The 22,618-nt window shown below is 41.1% G+C and overlaps 1 protein-coding gene across 3 annotated transcripts in view; it reads left to right on the top strand.

Annotated features, from left to right (window-relative positions):
- Positions 1–20,632, top strand: part of MCOLN2 (mucolipin TRP cation channel 2) — a 35,868-nt gene extending 15,236 nt beyond the window's left edge. For 2 of the 3 annotated variants that reach the window (XM_075936369.2, XM_006120274.5), the window contains exons 4-14: positions 89–242; positions 806–899; positions 989–1,085; positions 1,822–1,921; positions 8,069–8,184; positions 9,612–9,761; positions 11,202–11,303; positions 11,425–11,547; positions 15,053–15,259; positions 17,031–17,149; positions 19,972–20,632. In XM_075936369.2, coding sequence (XP_075792484.2) covers positions 89–242; positions 806–899; positions 989–1,085; positions 1,822–1,921; positions 8,069–8,184; positions 9,612–9,761; positions 11,202–11,303; positions 11,425–11,547; positions 15,053–15,259; positions 17,031–17,149; positions 19,972–20,008 — 1,299 coding nt within the window. In that variant the 3' untranslated portion in view covers positions 20,009–20,632. The remainder of the gene's footprint in view (positions 1–88; positions 243–805; positions 900–988; positions 1,086–1,821; positions 1,922–8,068; positions 8,185–9,611; positions 9,762–11,201; positions 11,304–11,424; positions 11,548–15,052; positions 15,260–17,030; positions 17,150–19,971) is intronic. The other variant, XM_075936370.2, reaches the window with a different exon arrangement.
- Positions 20,633–22,618: the final 1,986 nt, after the last annotated feature.

Here is a 22,618-nt window from a genome sequence, read left to right as displayed (position 1 = left end):
TTTATAGGCACCAGTAATTTTTTTTTTTTTTTGTCAACAGGCTGATATGAGGTTAATTAACTGAAAAGTATTTTTTTTTTTAAACTAGTACTGCCACTTAAAGAATATATCTCTGGGCACACTTAGTTATGAACAAGATGAAGACGATGTGTCAGGCTTACAGATCTGTAAACAACAGTACAAGAAAGGCACAATGCTTCCTTCTAATGATACGCTGAACATCAGCATTGCCATTGAAACAGGTACAATACTGCTGTAAATTTAAGAATAAAATGTGTTGTCCTGGATATTTTAATGTATTTGCAATAACATCAATAGTAAGGTAATATGTTATTTGTATATCAATCATAACTTTAACCTCCGAAAGCTAACCCTCTTCTCTTTTATTCTTTAATATCCACTTAGAAATTACTACTTTACAGTAGAAACATTGTAGGTTACCATAGTGAGACTATTTCTCTGAAAACTTTTTAAGCTGTTGATCTTCTGTCTGGAGAGAAGCTGATCAGAAGCCAGATGTTGAACCTTGTTGAGTGCTGTCCACCATTGATAAGTTCAGTGGAAGCAGTGAGCACCTCTTTGCCATAACCCTACAATTTGTTCTTCAGTCAGCACCTGCTCGTGGCCCCATTAACTTCAGTGGGGCTCCACCCAGTGAAAGGGAGCTGCCCCCAGTGAGCAGCTTGCTAGGTCAGGATGTACTTCTGTGTCCACCAGTATCCAATTTCCTCAGTTTTCTCTTTCTTTATTTGTAAAATAATCATTTTATATGAAACGTGTACAAATCTTTTTTCCCTCCTCATAGACTGCATTCACCTAGACCCAGAGATGATCGCCACTAAGGAATTTGGTGATTTGATGATGATCAATTCATCGTTTTTCAACTTTGAATTTTATAGGTAAAGTGAGTTTGAAGACCCCTCCATTCATATGAAAATCATGGAATATATTATATGTAATTCTCTGCCTCTTTATTTTTACTATTCAGGCTTATACAAGTTGAAATCTCCTTTAAACTTAAAGGCATTGATCTACAAACAATTCATGTGCGAGAACTGCCTGACTGCTACGCCTTTCAAAATACTGTAAGAGCATTTCAGATTTATACACATGGAAACAACTGTCCTAGAATCCGGCAGACTTCTTATTGGCATCCTGACTGCAAAATGGCAGAACTCCAGTGTGGATTCTCCATTGGCACCCATGTAAAATGATGTGATTGCTTGGGTATCAATGAGACAGACCTTATAATAATAATAAGCATATATTTTTTTCTTCAAATGTGGTTCTTGTGTTCAGATTTTGTACATGTTTTGTTAAATCATTGATTGTTTTTGCGCTTGAATATTGTCTCAGGTGTATTTTTCCATGTATATGAATCTGTGATAGCTTTAGTTATAGAATATGTAGCCTAAATCAGTGGGGCTGACAGCTTTGCGGAGCCCCTGGGCAAGGCGGGGGTGGAACCCTGCTCTGTGTTGCTGGAAGAGGCAGGGCCTCAGGTAAAAAGGGTGAGGCTGGGGCTAGGCAGCCCTCTACTCCACCCAGAGAGCATCATGCCTCCCTCAGTACTGCCTGGCATGCAGCACTGATTGAAAGGACCTAGGGCTGGGAGCTCCAGGCCCCTTTTTGTATAGCCCAGGGCCATTGCATCCTTTGTTATGCCCTTTGCTGTGCACTTTCCGCTCCCAGCCTCTTCCTGTCGGCAGACCTGACCTAAATTAAGCAGTAGCAGTGGGTATTAGTTTCGACTTTGATGCTGCATTTTTGAAAGTGTTAATTTTGCAATCATCAAATAACTCTTTACACTTGTGCTTGCAGATTACTTTCAACAACAGAGCCCACAGTGGCAAAGTAAAAATTTATTTTGATAGTGATGCTGATATTCAAGAATGCAAAGACTGGCATATAGCTGGATCTAGTAAGTATGGTGCATATGTGCTCTGCAGGGTGAAAATCTGATGCGTCTAGTAAATATACATTCTATTCTACTTCTGCATATATGCAATAACTACAGACATACACAAATGTGTACTGTATGTATTCAGAAATAAAAGGCTAAAGCATCAATGTTTTAAAAATGTTACTGACATTGACCAGTGTGTAATATAAGCTACAGATAGAAAAAATTGATAGAGTGCTTCTTGCATCACACAGTCTAGTGTGTTCTCTAATGTGCTTTTTAAATGGTTCAAGCTTGAGGCCTGCATCCTTGCCCTGACAGAAACATTGGCATTAGGAAACTCTTTTTTATGTATTTTTTTCCAAATTTTCACTTCCTTCTAATTATACTTCTGTGTTCCACATTGGTATTTACACCTTTCAGATACCTGTGAGCATTTGTGGTGTTTCTCTCTCACTGGCTTCTGTTGCTGGCTCTGCCTTTGTCTCCCTAAATCTCATATTTTCTGCCTAAATGTTACTGCCTTTGCATTACTTTTACTGAACTCGCTAGTATTTGTACCATGTCCCAATTTGCTACCCCATTTCTACTTGAATATTCTGTTTTTTCTCTTTATGCCCTCTCCCGTGTCAGTAACAATGTTAGACCCGCATATAAATTATTTCCATTTCCATAAATTAGTACCTCATTTCTGGTCCCACCACAAAGCCCACCCACCCCAACCACAATTTCTAGCTGTCAAAGTGGTTTAGCCCTGGAGCAGGAATGGGAAAACGCTTTGGCCCTAGGGCCGCATCAGGGTATAGACATTGTATGGGGTTTTCCCACTCCTGCTTCAGTGCTAAACCACTTTGACAGCTATAAAGTTTTTCCTGATGTCCAATTTAAACCATCTTTGCTGGAATTAGAGCTCCCTGCTGCTTACCCTGTACATGGAGGTTAAGAAGAATATTTTTCTCCCTCCTTTTTATTACAAACTTCTGTGTACTTGAAAAGCTATTAATCCTGTCCCCCCTCAATCTTCTCTTCTTCAAACTAAACAAATCCAGTTTTTTCATTCTTTCTCCTTAGGTCATGTTTTCTGGACCTTTTAATCATTTTTGTTTTTCTTTTCTGAACTTTTTCCCCCAACTTGGCCACATCTTTCCTGAGATGTGGTGCAAAAAACTGGACATAGTACAGATTGGACCTCCCTGGTCTGGCACGCTCAGGACCTTAGTGGTACTGAACAAGGGAGTTTCAGACCAGGATTAGTTGTGCCTCCGAGCTCTCCCAGGGCTCCCTGCCTGGTGCTGCTGCCCTCAGCCCATTCCTAGGGCTCTCTGCCCCTGGCCATCCTGGTTGGTAGTTGCTCCCTACCCCAAGGTCACTGGCCCTGTAGGCTGCCGCATGCCAGACAGGCTCTGCTCCCAGACACTCTCAACCTTTGAGGCTCTCAGGCCTAGCAACATCTGTGGTCCGCTTGTCAGATTAGAGGTTTCTGGACCAGAGAGCTTCAACCTATACTCTACTTGAGGCCTAATTAGTGCAGAGTATAGTGGAAGAATTACTTCTCATGTCTTGCTTGCAGCATTCCTGCTAATACATCCTAGGATGAGGTTAGCTTTTTTTTTTTTTTTTTTTTTTTTTTGCAGCAATGTTATACTGTTGACTCTCATTTAGCTTGTAATACACTATGGCTGTGTCTACACTGGCAAGTTATTCCGGAAAATCAGCCACTTTTCCGGAAAAACTTGCCAGCTGTCTACACTGACCACTTGAATTTCCGAAAAAGCACTGACGATCTAATGTAAAATCATCAGTGCTTTTCTGGAAAAACTATGCTGCTCCTGTTCGGGCAAAAGTCTTTTTCCAGAAAACTGTTCTGGAAAAGAGCCAGTGTAGACAACACTGTAGTGTTTTCCGCAAAAAAGCCCCGATCGCGAAAATGACGATTGGGGCTTTTTTGCGGAAAAGCGCGTCTAGATTGGCCACAGACGCTTTTCCGGGAAAAGTGCTTTTCCGGAAAAGCATCCTGCCAATCTAGACGCGCTTTTCCAAAAATGCTTTTAACAGAAAACTTTTCCGTTAAAAGCATTTCCGGAAAATCATGCCAGTGTAGATGTAGCCTGAGAGCCCAGATCCCTTTTTGCAGTACTCAGTGAGCTGGGAGTGCAGAGTCAGTGCTTGGGGGAGGAGGGATGGAGGCAGTGTGCCTGCAGAGCTGCCTGGCTGTGCTTCTGCTAGCAGCAGCAGGGATGGGGCAGTCACTTCCAGGGAGTGCTGGAAGTGAATGCCTCACCTTGCTCCAGGCCCCCTTCCAGACTCAAACTCCCTCCAAGAACATGCCCCACAGCCCTTCCTATGCTCCAGACTTGTACCCTCCACACTAAAAAACCAGACTTTCTGTGCAGATCAGACATGCCAGTTGTTTGAAATTGGTGGATGGTGAAGTGCTGGATAAAAGGAATTTTACTGTATTCACTCCATCTAGATTGTATTTCCTTAGGATGCTTTTTAGAAGGTCATATGAGGCAATGTCAAAAGCTTTATTAAAGTCAAGATATATCACATCTATCCATTCCCTCCTATCAGCAGGGCTTGTTACCCTGTTGAAGAAAGCTATTCGATTGATGTGATTTGTTCTTGACAAATCTATGCTGACTGTTACTTATCAGAACTAGATTTGGAAATGCTGTCTTTACTTGACATTTAAATAAGTACATGATTCTGTCTTGGATATTTCTAAGCTCTTGGTCGATGAACCGAGGGCATTATATAAGATTTTGACTCCATCAGTTATTTTTGCCATTTCACTACATGGGATAAGTGGCTGGGGCCTGCAGGTTAACTGTTATGAATCCACGTAGTATTGTTCAGCTGTGTTCACATGATGCAATAAGCAATTGGCCCTGCTTGCTGGTGTAATGATCTTGAGACACATCCAGACACTTTTCATGAAAGGAGTTATGCCATCTTCTGTTGCTGCTTTGACAATAACAGACATGTTGGTGACCGCTTACAAGCAGTCTGTCATAGTGGGATCAGGAAGTCTTGTATGTAGCAACATACGTATTTTCAAACTGTCAGTAAACCTCTCTGTCTTCAGATCTCAAGATCTAGAGAAACAAAAAAAGCAGTCATGTAGTACTTTAAAGACTCACAAGATAGTTCACTAGGTGATCTTATTAGTCTTTAAAGTGCTACATGACTGCTTTTTTTTTTTTTTGTTTTACCAAGATCAGACTAACACGGCTACCTCTCTGTGACTATTCATCATGCAAGATCTAGAGAGTCTGCTTTTGTTTCATATTTTTCTGAAGCACATCAACTTCCTAACTTGGAGGGTTGAAAAGAGTTGAGGAAGAAGGCACAGATGTTTATTGTTTCTAATGGATACTGAAACTTGCAACTTCTGTGTTTTTATTAATGGCTATACAAATCATTGCTGTCTTCTAATGAAGAAACAGGAATGCTTAACTCCCTTCTATAAAAGTATCAAGATTACATACATATCCCTTGCTAAAGTACATAGTGATGGATTTAACAAGTCTGCCTGGAAGGGGAAATTTATTTTTAATAGGTTTTGACCCTTTTATTGCTCTGAATGAGCATAATACATTAAATTAAAAATCTAGCCCAGTCTTTCAACCAGTAATAAATACTCACATTCAAAAAACCTAGAACACCTTTATGCCTATACTTCAGAATAATTCCTCTTTGACTGATTGAAGCCTTTATGTCTTTGAAGACTTTATCAGGAGCAGTGAGTGTTCCCTGCTTGTTCCCATTCTACCCTATGTCTATCATTAAGCCTTAACCTGATCACTTTGGGATGAGACAACAAAGCTCCACCTTCATTATGACAGAATTAATAAACATGGCCCCCCCACGAATACTACAAAGGGCTGTGGTATAGTTGATAGAACTTTGTGGGAATCTTACAAGAGATTCTGGATAAGGAACAATGTGTTGTGTTCTCCTAGCCAAATCTTTGCTATATTTGTGTACTGTTCTATTTTAATCTAAATAAGGGTTTGTGATGTGTGTAAGTAGTCACTTCTTACAATGATGTCACAGTTGGTCACGTTTTGTACTATATCTACATACTAAGTACAGTACACTTCCGATAATCCGGCGCCTTTAGGACCCAGGGGGTGCCGGATTATCAGATATGCCGGACTATCAGAAGGGGGAGCTATGAGGGGTCTGGAGTGGGGTGGGAGGGGATGCCACCCCAGGTCCCTCATAGCCCCCCCCTTACGATAGTCTGGCTCTGCAGCAGCTGAATCGGGAATGCCTGCAATAGAGGAGCTGGGGTGCTACCGGGTTGGTCCCGCAGCGCCGAGGGGCGGCGCTACAGCACCAACCCAGCAGCACTCCAGCTGCCCTTGGGGACGCCTGGGACAGAGGAGCTAGGGTACTGCCCGGTTGGTCCCGTAGCACTGCCCCTCAGGGCCGCGGGACCAACCCGGCAGCACCCCAGCTGCCCTTGGGGACGCCTGGGGCAGAGCAGCTGGAGTGCTGCCGGGTTGGTCCCGCAGCACCAAAGGACGGTGCTGCGGGACCAACCCGGCAGGACCCCAGCTGCTCTGCCCCAGGGGTCCCCGATTCAGCCGCTGCTGAAACAGATCAGCGGCTGATTCCAGGAAGTCCGGGGCAGAGCTGCTCTGCCCGGGGCTTCCTGGAATCAGCCGCTGATCTGTTTCAGCAGCGGCTGACTTGGGGACCCCTGGGGCAGAGAAGCTGGGGTCCTGCCGGGTTGGTTCCGCAGCACCGTCCTTTGGTGCTGCGGGACCAACCTGGCAGCACTCCAGCTGCTCTGCCCCAGGTGTCTGGATTCAGCCTGCTGGTGAAACTGACACTGCTGGTCAGTTTCAGCAGTGGCTGAATCGGGGACCCCTGGGGCAGAGCAGCTGGGGTCCTGCCGGGTTGGTCCCGCAGCACCATCCCTTGGCGCTGCGGGACCAACCCGGCAGCACTCCAGCTGCTCTGCCCCAGGGGTCCCCAAGAGCAGCTGGGGTGTTGCCGGGTTGGTCCCACAGCACCGAGGGGCGGCGCTACAAGACCAACCCGGTAGCACCCCAGCAGCTCTGCTCCCGGCTTCCCCGATTCAGCTGCTGGTCAGTTTCAGCAGCAGCTGAATGGGGGAAGCCTGTCTAGCTGCCCCAGCACTTCCGGGTTCCTGATGGTGCCGGACCATCAGGGGTCCCGGAGCATTGGATGCCGGACTAATGGAGTTTTACTGTAGTTGATCAAAAACCACTGACTTAAAGTACTCAGACATTATAAATGGCTGACTTGTCTTGCTCTGAACTTTTGTTTAAAAAATAAAGTTGTTTAAGATCATTGATCTATCAGAATACATGTTTTTTTGTTTTTTTTTAAACAAAATCTATTTTTAATTCTACGTGTGTACAGAAGCTGAAAATCAGTCCCTCCTTTGCTAACACCTTTGCTAATCTGTAAAGAACCAAGTTGAAAGAGCTGCATATTCCCTTGGATCAGATAATGGTTGTCATGTACTCCTAGTGCTGTGTGTGGAATACTATGCCCTCAGCACTACTGTTACAGCAGCTCTCAGTTGCAACTGGTGAAATGGAGGCTTTTAAGCCTTTTGGTAAACCGTATCGGTGGTCCTAATTCTGCCCTTGCTTATGCGACTTCAGTAAAGTCAATAAAGTAACGAGATTACTTTGGTGTATGAACAGAATTTGGTCTGTACATAATTAAGATATTATTTATAAATATAAATAAACCATGAACTTTCTTGTGGGCAAAATCCACTTCTTCACTCAAGTTCATCTGAATAAGTGGGTTTTGCCCACGAGAATTCATGATGATGTATATATTTTTGTTAGTCTCTAAGATGCCACCGGATTATTTGTTCATGAGTTATTCATTTCATTTTTGGGGCGTGGTCCTGCAAGCCCTCTGCATGTAAAATACTAGTGATTTGAATTACAGATGAACATACAGGAGGCTTTTAATATACTCCTGTATTGTGTTTTTATGTAGCTTATTTCTGTAAAGAGATGGCAGTACACCAAACGTTGCAAAATTTGTCGTCATAAACTTTCAGAGAGCTTGTATTTTATAGTTAGTTTTTAAATGCTTTATGAAAGTAATTCTCTGCCCGAAGAAATATGTGGAGATCTAACTGTTCCTTATTATACTTCTTTTTAGTAGTTCAGAAAAACACTCAATATATTTTGGTTTTTGATGGATTTGTCATCGTAAGTTGCTTCGCTTCCCTTATACTTTGCACAAGATCCATTATTCTTGCTTTAAAATTGCAAAAAGTAAGTATAACATTGTCTGCCTTTTCTCTCTAGTTATGTTTCCATTCACTTTCCATATTTTTAGTTCCACTAAGCATTTTTGATAGTCAAGTAGTGAATCTATTGTAGGAAAATCTCTCTAAGAGTAGTATATTGGACTCATATTATAGTCAACCTGATATTTAAGAGAGTCTAAGTTTATTGTATGCTTATACAATACACAATGAAGTTCTCAGTCTTGACTGGAGTATTTGCATGCTATTGTAATACTAATAAGTTCATTTCAGATGCATAGGTTGGTTCTGGCCCCTCTGAAGTTAATGCAGTTTGCCATTGACTTAATTAGTGCTGAATTTCACCTCACATCTTCAAATCCTTATTTGTTTGAATTATGCAAACCGAACACCTTCAGAATTCAAATAGGACTAACTTTTTTCCCTGTAAGTCTGAAACAGCCAGATATTTAAATGTTCCCTGAGTAAATTCCTGAGCATAGAGGGCCTCTGTGTCATGTTGTCATCCCATTGTCCCTTGATACACATGTGAAGAACACATGGGCTGTGTCTACATTGGTGCGATCTTGTGCAAAAGCAAGCGCTTTTGCACAAAAACTTGCTGCCTGTCTACACTGGCCGCGAATTCTTGCACAAGTACACTGACATTCTAATGTATTACATCAGTGCTTCTTGCGCAAGAACTCTGATGCTCCCGCTCAGGAATAAGCCCTCTTGCGCAACTGTTCTTGCGCAAGAGGCCAGTGTAGACAGGCAACATGAATTTCTTGCGCAAGTAAGCCCTATGGTTAAAATGGCCATCAGAGCTTTCTTGTGCAAGAGAGCGTCTACAGTGGCATGGATGCTCTTGTGCAAAAGCACATCTGTTGTGCAAACGTACATGCCAGTGTAGACACTCTCTTCTGGAAGAATTTTTGCACAAGAACTCTTCTGCAAAAGAGTTCTTGCGCAAGATCATGCCAGTGTAGACATAGCCTAATACGCTCCATACATCAGGAAATCTGTTAAGTCTGTACACAGGGGATGGGAGAAGAGAGCACAGGACTCATGATATCTGGTTATCTTAATCAGCATGCTGTCTTTGTAACGATCAGTAAGTTAATCAGGCGTAGCTCAGCAAACAGTTTTTTAGGCCTTGAGAAACTGAGAAAACAGTGCTGACCCATCAGCAGAGTACAGGAGAGAGTCTATGGACTGAGAGGCAGAAAGTGAAGTAGGTGATAATGAAGTAAGGATTGCGATCACGCTTTTTCAGAGTTTGATATGAATGTCCCACACGTTATTTCTACGGTATTTGCTAGGGTGTATTCTTCCAACAGATGCAACTCAACTGCTGTACTTGAGCAGTATTTAAGAACTGCAGCATCTTTATGTGCTTCCCTTTTTCTGGAGAAAAGTACATTCTGTAACCAAATCTTTAAATGTTTACTACAGAGATTTGTGAATTTCTTCCTGGAAAAGTACAAACGCCGTGTCTGTCATGCTGATCGTCTGGAGTTTATAAATGGATGGTATGTCCTGGTGATTATCAGTGATGTGATGACAATTATCGGCTCTATAATGAAAATGGAAATAAAAGCCAAGGTGAGAGTTAATGCATCTTAATATATTTTTCACTGTATTTAAGAACTTTTAGTTATGCTTGGAAAACTGAAGTTGTGATCAGTTAATTGTTTTGTCATAATGATTTGATTTGGTCTCTTCTCTTTTGGTGGTAGATTGCACTCTGCCCATACTGTCTTTTTTGGTGCCTTTTAGCACTGAAATATGGATTTTCTCTGTCCAGTGAGACCAGCTCAGTTCGGTCAAACTCCTGAGGGTCTGCTGCCCCTTCATTCTTGGAATTCATGTTTTCGTCTTGAGTACCAAACCACTATTATGGCCATAATTATGGTACTCAACAGCCAAAAAAGAAGACACATGAGCAGCATCTAGGGCCTGACTAAATTCATGGTCTATTTCACAGGCCTGGGATTTAAAAAAATAGGTTCACTGCTCAAAATTCATACTGTTTTAACTGGTTGTGGGAGGGGGTGTGTGTCCCAACCTAAAAGGGAATTGCAAATACAGTAGAATAAGTGTTACAAACTTGCTATTACTGTGTCAGCCTAGGCTTCAAAAGGGGAAATGATCTGCTAGTTGTGGTTGTAAACCATATTAACCAAGTGTGTGGACAGAGCCTATGGCAGTTGACTATGCCAGCAACAGGCTACAGATTAGTGTAGCTGGAAGAATTCATGACAGACTAAGGCTCTTGTTGTTCATTATGAACCATTGCTTAAATAGTGAATGAAAATTAGTTTGCCATGTGATTTTTTTTTTTTAACTTAATTTCAAAACTGTCTGTTGTAACCAAGGTGAAATGTACACAGTGCTTACAGGCTTCTTGCAAACTTCTTTATATCATAGTGCACCTTTGCCGATAGCCACAAGGCCACTGTCTTTCTGTATAAGGTACCTCTCCTGAGCAACCATATTAACTTGGTGTAATGTGACTATGACCATTAGGCACTAGAATTCATCTGAGGCCACTGACACTTTAAAATATGACCTAAAAATTTGTACCCTCGTCTACCTGCCTAGTTTAAAACTAAGGGTGTGTCTAAACTACACCCCGCTGCTGACAAAGGGATCTAGATTAGGCACTTCAAAAGTGCAAATGAGCCCGGGATTTAAATATCCCAGGCTTCATTTGCATACTCAGGTTTGGGTGCTGTGCTGATCACGCGCCCTTCCGAAAGTGAAAGTAAAATCTAGCCACAGCTCTACTGACAGCGGGGAACTTCTTCAGCAGATCCTGTACTCCTCATTTTTTCACTTTCGAAAGGGCACGTGATCAGCACAGCGCCCGAACGTGAGTATGCAAATGAAGCCCGGGATATTTAAATCCCGGGGTCGTTTGCACTTCCAAAGTGCTTGATTTGCATCCCTTTGTTGGCGGAGGGATGCAGTCTGGAGGTAGCCTAAGGGACCTATCAACAAAAATTACTTAACTCTCCTGCCTTTTTTTTTTTTTTTCCTCAGAACCTCACAAGTTATGATGTTTGCAGCATATTACTTGGAACATCAACTCTATTTGTGTGGGTTGGAGTCATCAGATACTTAGGCTATTTCCAGACATACAACGTAAGCCTAGAATCAAATATTCAGTAGTTGCAACTTATTTTAGTTCTGTTTTTCGTCCAGTTTCTTTAACGTGTGTATTATCCTCTTCTTTCTCCTCCTTCTCTGTTCTGACCTTTTGCAGGTGCTCATTTTAACAATGCAAGCATCATTGCCCAAAGTTCTAAGATTTTGTTGTTGTGCTGGGATGATCTATCTTGGCTACACATTCTGTGGCTGGATTGTACTAGGGCCTTATCATGAAAAGGTATGTAGGTATTTTCTCCTGTTTAAGCTCTTCTAAATGTCTGTATATAATTATTTCATACTCAGGGGAAGTTCTATAATTTGGGGGAGGATATTCAGTTGAAAACATAACTCGGCCTTCATGATGAAGCTGTAACAATAGCTTTAAGTTCTATATGCTAAACTATCACTGTCTTTGTGAACACAACACTAGGGTTTTAAGAAATTCCCCCACTGGTGGTCGAGAGCTGGTATTACTCCACCTCTGCTGTCAATGGTGGATGCTCTAACATAGCCTGAGGACTTGTATTTATCACCCCTATGCTGCCTCAACAGAGTTTTACATTACTCATTGTTCTCTCCAAATCTTCTCCTCTGGGTGAAACTTGGCACAGTTGATCTTGGCCCAAATACAGGGTGACTTGGAAAGTTTAAGCAATGTCATTTCATTTTTTTTCTTTTTTCAATGCAAATGCAAAATATTTGTCTTGTATTCCAAACCAAATTTTGTGTCTTCATGACTCAAATGTGAAGCTAAAGGCTTGAGCATGTTTTATAAAGTCCTTCACACAGGCAAAAGCCAGTTCAAATTTAGAGAAGTCAGACTTGGTGTAATGAATATTTTAGAATCTGCGTATTTATTAAAGCTCATTAGTAATAGGAAATGTATATACTGGTTTTAATTCTTGACTAGGAGTATGTGCACTGTAACCAAATTAATGCTGCAACATAAACATTTAACTTTGATTTCTCAAACATAAAAATGTTGCATTAATTTATTCTTCACTCCCAAATTCATTTTAACTGACTAAATAATTCCTAAAAGCTTCTGCAGCAATCCCACAGTACCCTACACATCCCTCACTTTCTACCATAGGTGATCTGTTCTTTTTAGCAGACACATGATAAATATCACTTTTACCCAGACCATCAAGTAGCAAGCATTTAACAATCTGAGTAAAGAAAAGAATAGTCAATGAGCTGCTTGACTATTTGCATTGTCAAAACTTTCCTTCTTGTATGATTTTCTTGTCATTAAATGTTACAGCTCAGCTCATTTAAGATACTAGCAACTTGCCCCATACCTCACTAGATGGCAATAGTGTACTACATAGAACAGCCTGTTATAGTCACTTGCTTTCCCAAGCGTTTGGTGGCAGCTGACCCATTGCATGCTCATTTGCAGTACAGAATTGAAAGGTGATTACTCCCATTCTCTTCTGAATGCCCCAAATTGCAGCCCAAAATAGGAATGATTTTTGATTCTCCTACATACTGATCAACCGAGAGGGTCATTGAATGCTTTGTGCACAAAATCTCAATACTGTGTAGGGGTGGTACTAATTTGATATCCCACCAGCTTGACACTCCCAAAAGCAGCTCTCCCTGCTTGTCAGTGAAACTTGCTGTTTCCTGAAGTGTAGTGCAAAGGTAGAGCAGGCAGGCAAGCATAACCTCATGTGAAGGAGTGAGTAGCAGAAGATTGTTCAAAGTAAGGGGATGATAAATAGTAAAGAATTAAGAAACAGGGTGGTCCTCCCACAAGTCATCTTGAATCGGCTATCATCTACTGTACCAGCTACAGCCATTGCCATTTAGAATTGAGTGGGGAAAAGTACCTCTCAGATTTCCTCTTAACTTTTTCATTAAAATTTAAAAATCCCAAAGTTACCCTAATATTTCCACAAACCCTCTCTCAGGCCTCATGTAGTAAACAATCTCTCTTCAGCAGAGAAGAGATGGATTCTGCTTTTCCCATTTTGTGATAGCTCCAAGGAGTAACAGCGAGAAGGGTGAAGCCTTGCTTGTTTCTTCCACTGGTTGGCTCTTTTGAGCTGCCTCGTCAGACCAGAAGCATGAGAGCTGAATGTGGCTCTCTAAATGGCAGCACATTGAACCGCTCACTGTCTTCTAAAATCACTCTTTCCTGATAGTCCTTAGAGCAGATTTGTCTGTCTTCTTCTTACCCACACTTCACAGCATATATAATCCTAGAAATATAGGACTGGAAGGGACCTCAATAGGAACTTCCCCTGTCAGCACTGTGCTGAGGCAGGACCAGATATATATTGACATCTCCTGGCACATGTTTGTCTAACCTCTTCTTAAAAACCTCCAGTGACAGGGATTTCACAACTTCCTTAGATAACTGGTTCAAGTGCTCAACTATCCTTCATAGTTAGAATTTTCCTACAATTCAACCTAAATATCTCTTGCGGCAAACTAACCAGATTATTTCCTGTCCTACCTGCGTTGGACCTGGAGAACAATTGCTTATTGTATACCAATGTTTTACATATTTGAAGACAGTTATGTTGCCTTCAGCCTTCTTTATGCTAAACATGCCTGGTTCTTTCAAATATTCCTCATGGGTCATTTAAGTGGGAATTGCCCATATGTATCATTTGGTTGTCTTTGAGGATGTTTCACATGGCATCTGCCAGCTGCTCTGACTGCCTGACATAAGTGCTATTTATTTTGGGCTTCTGGACCATCCAGCATTCCTTTTTGGACTCAGAAAATGTAAAATTTTGTTTTGAGAGTAGGTAGAGTTGGTTAAGGCAAAATAAAAAGGTAAAATAGGAAATTGCCCAGCAGAGCTTGATCCTGCTCACACTGGTCTTTGGTCTGTAGCTATTGCTGTGGAGGGCTGTTTGCATCCAACCCACTGAATAAAATCTTTTAAATTTTCCACCACTATTTCTCTTGCTTCTAGATTGGGATTTAGGAGACTTTTTATCACTGACTTTTCAACTTGGGTTCAAATGTACCTGACAGTTTGCAAAATAACACCCCCCCCCCCAATCCCTTTTCCAAATAATGGAATGGGAAAATATAGCTGGAAAAGATGCCTTCAAATATCAGCATTTTGTTAATTAGAAACATAGTTTATAATTTTGCCACAGAAAGGATAGAGGAACTGTAGTGGATCCACTTGTGCTCTATTTCTTCCAAGTGCAGAAAAAAATTAAGATGCTCTTTACCAGTGTACTGCTGGAAAGGGATTTTATAATATTTTATCAAAAGAGTAAAAAGAGACTAGAGATCAGAATATCTGAAATCTGTTTCCAGCTCTTTCACATAATATCACTCTGCCTTAATTTAATTTTCTTTATATGGGGGATATTTTCCTGTATGCATAATGCAATTTGAGACCCTCTAATGAAAGGGTTAAACAGTAGTAGTAGTAGTAGTAGTAGTAGTAGTTTGTTAATGTTTTCACTCCTTGGCATCAATGGTAGGAAAGGTGTCAATGCAAAACAGTGAGGAAAAAGAACAAGCTTTGTGTTCCAAGCCAAATGATCATGCTAGTCTTAAATGTATAAAATACTCAAAAGAGTTAGAGAGAGACATCTTGGTTTGTGTGTGTGTTTTGGAGGCAAGGGGGTAAGAAAGGAGTAGTGGCTGTGGATAAAACATTTGTGAGAAAATGGTTAATGAAAATGTCTTTTTTTTTTTTTTAATTTCCTTTAACCTGACTGTATATGATTTTGGTTCTAATGTCAGTTTGTTTCAATATTGTCTAGTTTGAAGATCTGAACACAGTTGCTGAATGTCTGTTTTCTTTGGTAAATGGTGATGACATGTTTGCGACATTTGCTCAAATCCAACAGAAGAGCATCTTGGTGTGGCTGTTCAGTCGACTGTATCTATATTCCTTCATTAGCCTATTTATATACATGATCCTCAGCCTTTTTATTGCACTCATTACAGACTCTTATGACACCATAAAGGTAAATGCATTTTGTCTGTAGTATTTTTCTTCTAATCAGTTATTTAGCATTCTTTTATGTTAGTTAAACCCCAAAGCTGGACAAATGGAAGCTCTCTTGAGATTTTGACTGCTTATGATGTATGATAAAGCTATTCAAACCTTTTAGCTTAAGGTCTGGGGAAAATGGAAGAGAGAAACACCCTGAAGTGATTTCCAATCCTGCATTGGTTTTGAAAGGTGTCACACCTCTTCCCTCCATATTTTTTCCATGCTATTCTTCTGACTGTTGTACACCTGCATTAGAAGAGTGACTTGAGTGGGAAGGAAGGTAATAAGCTTAAAATAGTTGAATGCCAGTCTCTTACTGCTAGAGAATTCTTTCTTAGCATGCAAGAGTGTTCTTGTAGCATCAAAAAGTCTTGCTGAGGCCAGGAGAGTGATTTTTGAAAGATGACTGTTAACGCTGGTTGGGGGAGAAAGAGACAAGGGGGTAACTCATTCAGTTGAAATTGCTTAGCAGTACAGATTCAAGTATCTCTGCTCCCTATGCTTCGCAGAAATTACTAGCTCAGTTATTAGTACAGGAACCTAGTATGAAAGAGATCCATGAAGTCTGTACTAATGAACTACTAGCTAGAATCATTCTATTTAGTTCTGGTAAAAGATGGGGTGGAATTAAAAATATCTTTCTCCAAATCTCTGCATTCTTGCCCTCTATCAGTATCTTCTTTACGGTGCTAGTTACATGTATTCCTACATACTTAAGTCCATGTGGTTAAAGTGCATAGTAAGAAAGCTATGTCCAGCAACTGGCCATTTGCTATTGTGTTTACATGACACTAAAACAAAAGGACATGTGTAGCTTAGTCATAAATTGTTAGTGGCAATATGTGGACCACAAGCATCCCAGCTAATCAAGGATTCTGTTTTTGTGAAGATTTTGTAGAGAATTGCAGTAATTTTGTTGATTATGTAAAGTGAGATGGGGTCACTTGTTTTTTCTTTCTCCCCTGCCCTAATGATCTCCTGTGTATCCAGTGGTTTAAAGGAAAAGCAGCTCCATATTCAAAGATTCCAAGACCAGAAGAGACCATTGTGATAATCTATTCTGATCTCCTCTATAACACAGGCCACAAAACTTTTGCAAAATTCCTAGAGAAGAGAAGGTTGACTGACTGTTTTATATAGAGAACCCTGCAAATCTACAGATGTGGATATCGACAGCTCATTTTCTGCAGATCTAGATGCAGACACAAACTTTTATATCTAGAATCCTGCAAATTTGAGGATATCCGCTTTATATCTGCAGAGGGCTTTATTTATTTATATAGCACTTCCGCTAAATGAAAATTTGACAATTTCTAAGTGACTGCTCTGTATCTCTGCTTCAAAACTATTGGTCTTTGGAGCTTGGGATTTTTAATTTAATGGAGAACTTCATCTATAAACTGCTAAACTTGTTTGTGACTGGGGGAGAAAAAACATCAACATACAAACTGTTAAATAAAGCCATGCAGGAAGGAACTTAGTTGGTTTAGCAAGTAAGGTGCGAAAAAGAATAACTTGAACAGTGTCTCTTCCTTTTTCAGTATGTACATATTTAGCTCCTCTGTTCCCACAACCACACTCTCCTAGCCATGCTTTGTTTGCTACAGAAGTGTCAGTTTGATTAATCTAGATGTGAGAGCTGATAAGAGTGTGGGATAGCAGTGTGGAATGGAGGCAGATAGAGAGCAAAGACACGAGGAATGGTTTCTCAAGCACTGTAAATGAAGTGTCCTGTTTTTCAGAAATACCAGCAAAATGGCTTCCCAGTAACAGATCTTCATGAATTCCTTAAAGAATGCAGTAGCACAGACTATAGCAAAGAACCACAGGCTTCCATGCCTTTCATCTGCTGTTGTAGAAGGTCAGTATGGCAGTGTGATTCCAAGAGCTATGTAATTCTCATAAGTGCCCATGAGGTTAGCTGTCTGTCTGGAAAGTATGGGTTTCACTATGGTAGGCACACCCAAAAATCTAACTACAGTAATTCCTCATTTAACACTATAGATGCGTTTCTGAAAATGTTTGTGCTAAGTGAAAATATGCTATGCAGGGTCAATTTTCCCATTAAAAATAATGGAAAAGATGGGGGTTGTGTTTCAGGTGGTGGGGGCAAAGACCATTTTTTGTTGGTGCTGGGTTGTCAATGACAGCTTTAGATATCTAGCAACACAAGTCGCCACGGTTTGTTAAAACAAAGATAAACACGTGAGTGAGCGGAGGTGCGCTGTGACCACGTGTATTCATTCGCTCGTGCGTATTACCACTGTTTTCACCAACTTATACTGCCACGCCAAGTAGTCTGCCGCTTGATTATTTTCGTATTATTTCGGGGACAGTTGTGGTTGAAAAACGTTCCCTAAAAAAAAATCGTGCTATTGCGAAAATGTGTTAAGTGGGCACGTGTTAAATGAGTAATTACTGTATAGCATGTTCAGACTCTTGTTTTTAGCATTAGCAAATAACTAATTTAAGGGGAAAGGACAGGGACAGATCATTAGGAGTTTAATTTTGTAAAGCCCTTTGATATCTAACATATGAAAGAAAAATACTATATAAGAGAGCTCTGAAGCATCATTAATATTTCTGAGAGTGAGTTGAGCTGATCAGGTCAGAGAAGCTCTGAGCACCGGAAATCATGTTAAGGGCAAAATGAGGCTCCAAGATCATCTTGATTTTCAGGTAAGAGACCAGTTGGCAGTAGAAAGGAGCAAGAGAGAACTTGTTCTTTCACTTTAAGTGACCCATTCCTCATCCTAAACCCGGGTATTTGTCTGGCAAACTATTCCCATCAATCTCCCCTCTAGTTGTAATGTGAGCATTTCCCTAAGAACCTTGTTCACCTCCTCTAAGCTATCTGAACAGGACCTATATTGGAACCATAGGGATGGGTCCATTTATGAACAGGGCCTATGATGGGACCATGGGGATGGGACAGGAAGTCATTTAATCTGTTTCAGATACCTCTGGGGCTCGTCTACACTGGCCCCTTTTCCGGAAGGGGCATGTTAATTTCACCTATCGTAGTAGGGAAATCCGCGGGGGATTTAAATATTCCCCCGCGGCATTTAAATAAAAATGTCCGCCGCTTTTTTCCGGCTTTGAAAAAAAGCCGGAAAAGAGCATCTACACTGGCCCTGATCCTCCGGAAAAAGCGCCCTTTTCCGGAGGCTCTTATTCCTACTTTGAAGTAGGAGCCTCCGGAAAAGGGTGCTTTTTCCGGAGGATCGGGGCCAGTGTAGACGCTCTTTTCCGGCTTTTTTAAAAGCCGGAAAAAAGCGGCGGACATTTTTATTTAAATGCCGCGGGGGAATATTTAAATCCCCCGCGGATTTCCCTACTACGATAGGTGAAATTAACATGCCCCTTCCGGAAAAGGGGCCAGTGTAGACGTAGCCCTTGAGTTTCAGGGATCAGCAGCAGGCTGTCATGTCTTTCTCTTTATTCATCCTGTGGTACAGCACTCTCTTCCACCTATTAATCCCTACTGACATGATAGGTAGATGGCTGTGGATTGCTGCCTGCTGGTATTGGCAGCTGTATCAAAGCCCTGGTGGTAATTGGATTGAGATTTATGCCCCACAGGGTTGGAAGCAGATGGGGAGTGATGTCATATGAGGAGTGTAGCAGAACTAGATAGTCAGCTGACTTGAACTAGTGTGGCAAATCCTGTGTTCTAAATTATCTGTACAAATGGATCTTGTACAGTAAAGTTTTTATGAATCACAGCTCCCTGCTTTTGATGTGACCCTGGCTGAGACTGAAGTGTCTTTTTAGTTGAGAGAAACTGTTGCCTGTGGGGGAGGGGATGGAGGAGAAATAAAAGGACTAAATCTCCAGGTAGTTGCTGTGGACACTTCAAAGGTAGGAGGTGTGGTGAAATTAAGTGCAGCTTCAAACCTCGTCTTTCTGACTGAGAGTTTCTTTTCTTTTTCACTGAGATAAGGAAACAAGTTCAGCTTCACAGCAGGGGATCTGCAGCTGGGCTGGAATTTGGGGCTTCTTTTGGGCTTGTGGACTTAGATTCTTTGGCTTCTAAGCATTTCCAATGCACTTGTTTTCTATTGGCTATCAGAAACTAGTTGGAGCTGGGCACTGAGGTAGGAAATTACGAAACTCAACCGGGAACAAGGGAGACGATTATCGCCTGCCCCAGAGTTAGGGAGCAAGGCGTGTTGCTGCATTTACCAGGATGGGCAGGCTTGCTGTGCTGCTGCCCAGTGAATGGCATATTTTCAACGACATGCCTCCGCATGTCTTTAGCTGAGCATGTCAGCCAGGGGAACCCTAAATGGTACAACAAGTTCTGACTGGTGCATCTGTTGTACAGCTTAGTCATTCTTAGCTCTTTCTGTATTCCTGAACATTCATCTGGCAGTTAGATGAAAAAATAAGTTGCTTTGACTTTGGTCTGATCAGAGATGACTGGTGAGCATGGGAAATTATAGGAATCTATTTGATTTTATGATTACTTAACATAGTAGGTTTTCTTTCAAAAGGTCAATCCATAAATAAAATGTTTCCTTTTTCTGAGTGTAATAAAAGCAGGGAGTATAGGTAGATCCTACTAAACGATCTAAAAGATATATGGCAAATTCAGCGTGGTTAAATAAATCAATGATTTTATGTTGTCGTTAAGTACAGATTTTAAGAATAAAAACTTTTCTCCCTGCCTCCTTTTTACAGACGAGTCAGTGATGACAACTTGATACTTATTAATTGACAATCTGCTGCCAGAATTCACTGCTCAAGAATGTTCAGAAGATACAAACTGCTGTGAAAAAACAACCTCCCTCTCCTCTCCCCATCCCTCCCCCCCCAAAAAAAAATTTCAAGAGGACTTTTCATTTGGAGGCAATTCCTTATAAACATTTTGACCCAATTTAATTAGGTAGTTGTGTAGGGGGAAGGGAGCTGAGAGAAGCTGCTAATGGCTGGTGTCAGCAGGCTGACCATGATGGAAGGTCAAAAGCTACCTCTATTTGGACTAGAATAATGAAGAATTGATGACTGTTCTCACTCTGCATTCTACCTTCTCTGGCCTGAACCTGAGGAACACTATCTGTGGGAGCTGTGGTTGCTCAGCACCTTGTTTAGATCCAGCATGAAACTGACCATCTGGTTCTTAAATATTTATATGAAGGAACATATTTAAAAAGAATTAAGCACGCTTGTTTTTAAGTAGAATGTTGAATATTGCAGTTCTTGGAAAGGAGTGTTTCAGGTCATGTATTTAAAGCGGTGTATTGAAATGAGATTGTAATTCCTGTTTGGCACAAAATATGATTCATAAGTTGCTTGAAATAAATGTATGTATTATGCAGAGCTGCACAAAAATGCAAAATAATCAATGTCTTCATGTTGTGGGTTATATTGATTTTAAAACTGTTAAACCATTCATATCACTACAGTTACTTAACTGATCTTATAGAAAACAAAAGCAATTTGTAGTTGTCATTTCCTTTGTCTTCTGGTAATGGGTTTACTTCATTATACTTCAGATCATCAGTGTATGATAGGCATATAGTGTATTCAGTTGGGCATTTCATTACATTGCTTATTGGTAAATAAATCATATACGTTCTGTGAATGGAAGCTTCCATCACAGGTATCACACACGAGAGAACTTTTTAAGGAAAACCCACTTAATTTCTGCCTAGTTTATCTTTCAGGTTTGATATAGTGGTTCCATAATGAATTAATCCCTTTTTAAAGGTACTCTACTGAAGCACTGACCTACGGGTATTCTTTTCCAAACACATGTTGAGAGCAGCTTCCAAGAAAAGTTAGCTCATACTAGAGATGTAAAAATTAAAAAAACCCACTAACTGTGTAACTGATTGAATTTCAATCTATTACACGGTTAAACACTCTGTAGGATGTTGGCCCCACGAGGTGCTGGTGGTGTCTGGGAGTTTAATGGATAAGGTTTCCCCTTAAGCTAATGCTAATTGGTTGGTTGGTTAACCAGTTAAACTCTTACACCCCTAGTTCATACAGGCCAAGATGTTGAAGTGATTGGTGATTTTGTGTTTATACAAGTGTTAAGCCTGATTTTCCCCCCCCCCTCCCCCCCAAAGGAAGGCTGCTCATCACTTTCTGCAGATCATGCTTCTTAAGGTATTTTCAAGTCTGGTGCCCCAAAATTGAGGTATTCAGAATCACTATTTGCTTCTGAAGATCTTGGCTACAACAGCTGTCCCCTGATAAGATGGATTACTGTATCTTGACTGACTTTGTGCAGGCATACACTGCCTAATGGCAAAAAGTGGTTAGTCACCAGTTAGAAAAGACGTGTCTAGCTGAGAGAGACTCGCTGCTCTGTTGTTAGCGGGGAGCTCCTGCTATAGCTGAAGAAGTACTCCTTCCCCAAGAAGTGCTAAAATCAACATTCAGTGTGTGGAGCTTTTGGTCAGTATTAAAGTTCTCAAACACAATTCTTATCCATATTTTGTTTGACTATAACTCATGTCTTGGTGAGAGCCATTAAATATGGCCTAGCAAGTTAAGTGGAAACTTTGGCTATGATCTAGTTACATATAGTTGTCAGACCAAGGGTCAAACTCTGCTGAGAGTAAGTAATGAATACATTAATTCTGGGGCAGGGCAACTTAGGTACATTTTCCAACAGTAGCACCTTGATTAAAGGGTTGTCTGTCAGCCCAAGCCAATGAACTGGAGCAAAGGCTTGGAATTAAAAAAATCCCTGAAAATATGTATTCCATTGTACAAAGATGGTGTTGCAGCAGGACGTGTTGCCAAAAAATCAAACCAAACCTGTTTTTTTTATTTCTTGAATACTGGTGACTTGCACAATACTTCACAAATCTACCACATGAGGTGGTACTGCGTGAATTCTGTGCTCAGTTATGTAGTATAACTGGATTAAACTCCCTTGATGTCAATGGAGTTGCACTGGATTTGCTCCTGCAAACTGCATTTAAGCTATTGTCCCTCCTGGAAATAGTTTACAGTCTAATTCTGGTGGAAAATGATTAAGAGCTGTTATAAGCTGAACCCAGGTCCTAACTGTCAGGTGCTCCTATGGCAAACCTGCTATTGGAGTGAGAAAAATGGCTTGATTTCTTAACTTCACTCCTCACTCTGCAAAGCACCTTAGGGAAATGGAGAATATAGAATGTGCTACATAAAGCTGTCTTGTGTTCCTCCCGAGCTGCAGGCTGCCGCTTTTCTCACACTCCCACACACACTTCTCAGGCTGTGGGAACTAACCCTGTTTCTATAGCATTCACAGATGGATGTTCCACTAAGCTACCTTGTCCATAAGTGCTATGGATGCTGAGCTGAGCATCCCAGGGCTCTTAGCTGTGGG

This window comes from Pelodiscus sinensis, chromosome 9, assembly GCF_052426305.1.
Source record: "Pelodiscus sinensis isolate ZL-2025 chromosome 9, ASM5242630v1, whole genome shotgun sequence".
NCBI lineage: Eukaryota > Metazoa > Chordata > Testudines > Trionychidae > Pelodiscus > Pelodiscus sinensis.
The sequence above is the reverse complement of the archived record's forward strand: the minus strand, read 5'-3'. Positions and strand labels throughout refer to the sequence as shown.